The sequence below is a fragment of the Chiloscyllium plagiosum genome, chromosome 1 (assembly GCF_004010195.1).
Source record: "Chiloscyllium plagiosum isolate BGI_BamShark_2017 chromosome 1, ASM401019v2, whole genome shotgun sequence".
Taxonomy (NCBI): domain Eukaryota; kingdom Metazoa; phylum Chordata; class Chondrichthyes; order Orectolobiformes; family Hemiscylliidae; genus Chiloscyllium; species Chiloscyllium plagiosum.
The window spans coordinates 106,589,164-106,591,469 of record NC_057710.1 but is presented as its reverse complement, the minus strand read 5'-3'; the positions used below and the strand labels follow the sequence as shown (position 1 = coordinate 106,591,469).

At 39.0% G+C, this 2,306-nt stretch overlaps 1 protein-coding gene across 1 annotated transcript in view; it reads left to right on the top strand.

Annotated features, from left to right (window-relative positions):
* Window positions 1–616: 616 nt before the first annotated feature.
* stim2b (stromal interaction molecule 2b) overlaps window positions 617–2,306 on the top strand; it is a 68,308-nt gene continuing 66,618 nt past the window's right edge. The window contains exon 1 of the mRNA XM_043700547.1: window positions 617–622. Within this exon, the coding sequence (XP_043556482.1) occupies window positions 617–622 (6 nt within the window). The remainder of the gene's footprint in view (window positions 623–2,306) is intronic.

The following is a 2,306-nucleotide window of genomic DNA, read 5'->3' as shown; positions in this document are numbered from 1 at the left end:
CTTTATAAAGTCATACTGAGTCCAACAGTTTTCTGAAAGGGTGTAAACTGTATGAAAGTATCATTGTAATTATGTTCACAATAAACTGGTTGGAGCTGTTTCGAAAAGAATGTCACTAATCTTTTCAGGGCCAATAGTCCTCTCACCATTCAAAAACATCCCCAGACATTTTTGTTTTATGGAACTTTCTAAATTAAATTCTCAAATTCCAATTATGTTTTAGAAAGTAGCTTAAGTATCCCTGTAACAAACTACCCCATATAATAGAGTCCAGTTAATGAGATTCCATTGTTCAGCAAATCCTTTTTCTTAATCATTTGTAATCACAGAATGGTTAGCACAGAGGAGTCCATTCAACCTAACATGCCCACGCCACCACTAACCAACTGGTCCCACACTGCTGCTCCTTACACACAACTCTACTATATTCCTTCCTTCAAGTACTTACACAATTCTTTTTTGAAAGTTACTACTGAATCTGCTTCCACCCCAACTTTGAGGAAATGCACTACAGATTACAATTCAATGATAAACATTGTTGTCTTCATCCCTTTTGGCTCTTTTCCCAATCACCTTAAATCTGCATCCTCTGGTTCCTGCCACAGGAAACAGAATAATGAAGGTATAATTTACAGAACCATTTTTGGTATTAAGTTGCTATATCAAATCCTGCATTAATCTTCTCTGCACATGAAGTAATGCCAAGCTTCTCCAGAACCTCCACATTACTGAACACCATTTCTGATGTACATAGAGTCATGAGCTGTCCCATTTGCCAGCATTTGGCCATATCCCTCTAACCCATTCCTATTCATATGCCCATCCAGATGCCTTCTAAATGTTGAAATGGTACCAGCCTCCTCCACTTCCTCTGGCAGCTCATTCCATACACACACCGCCCTGTGTGAAAAAGTTGCCTCTTAGGTCTCTTTAAAATCTTTCCTCCCTCACCTTAGCTCCCCCACGCAAGTTTCTCCAAGGTAAACTGTGAATTTCATTGGAGTTCATTCTAAGAAAAATAAACAATGATTAGAGATGCTTGAAACTAAACAGCAAAAGCAGAGACAGTCAGCTGTGCAGTTCACTGCCTGGTCTGATAGCTGTGCAGTTTTACTGCTCCATTTTTTTCATCTCCCATATGGTCCCTGCTTGCTCTCTCTTCCTCCTTTTTAAAGAGCTGTTGTTTTGATAGTTTTCCTCCAAAGTTCCAAAAACAATGCAACAGCTTACAAAACAGTAATCACTTCTCCAAGAATTCAAGGAAATCAGCTCCAACATTGAAAATACCTCAAGAAAAAAAGGAGCAGCTCTGATAGTCACAATTTTTTCCGGCCCTCCATCTTGGATTATCCAGAATCCTTCATGAACCTCAATGTCCTAGCCAATTTCTTCTGCACTTTCTTTTCCAAATCCTTGATATCCTTCTTCGAATGTGGTGCCAGAATTGAATACAATTCATTGTCTTAAATGTTTAGCGTAACTTGCTTGCTTACGTAAACTGTGTCCTGACTATTAAAGTCAACAATCCCGTATCTTTTAAGAAACAGTCTTCTCAACATGCCCGGCCTTATTCAAAGATTTGTGTACATGTGTATACACACATTCAAACCCAGACACAAAGTCCTTCTCTTCTTGTGCTCCTTTAAAATTATGTAATTTAGTTTGTATTTCATCTACTAATCTTACTAACAAATATGCATTTATCATTTACTGCTCATTAATTTAATCTGCTACCAAATAATAGCTGTTACTATCCCCTTGGTTATTCACAATATTTCAGAGTTTCACGTCATCTGCAAACTTTAAAAGGTCCTGTACATACATAAGCCTGGCCTTAATGTGTACCAAAAAGGAACTGGTCGAACTACTGGCATAAAGCACTGCCTACTACCCTCAGATCCAAAACATCCATTCATCACAAATCACTGTTTCCCATCCACCACCTTTTTTTTTTGCTGTTCCTGTTTCTTTTCTGTTTTTAATGCTGTTCCTAATTTCCCTTGTCAGCCACGGTTGCCTCTTCCTCCCCATACTTTTCTTGGGATGAATTTCTGCTGTCTCTCCTGAATTAGCCTCAGAATCCCCTCCCCATTGCTGCTCCACTGTCTTCCCCGCTAGACTTCCCTTCCAACCAACATTGGTCAGCTCCCCCCTCATGACTTTGTAGTTACCTTTACTCAACTGTTACATCGGATTCCAGCTTTCCCCTCTCAAAATGCAAGGTTAGTTCTATCATATTATTCAAATTCTGTTCCCTTATCAAATCTGACTCATTACACATCACCAAATCCAAAATTGACTGTTCC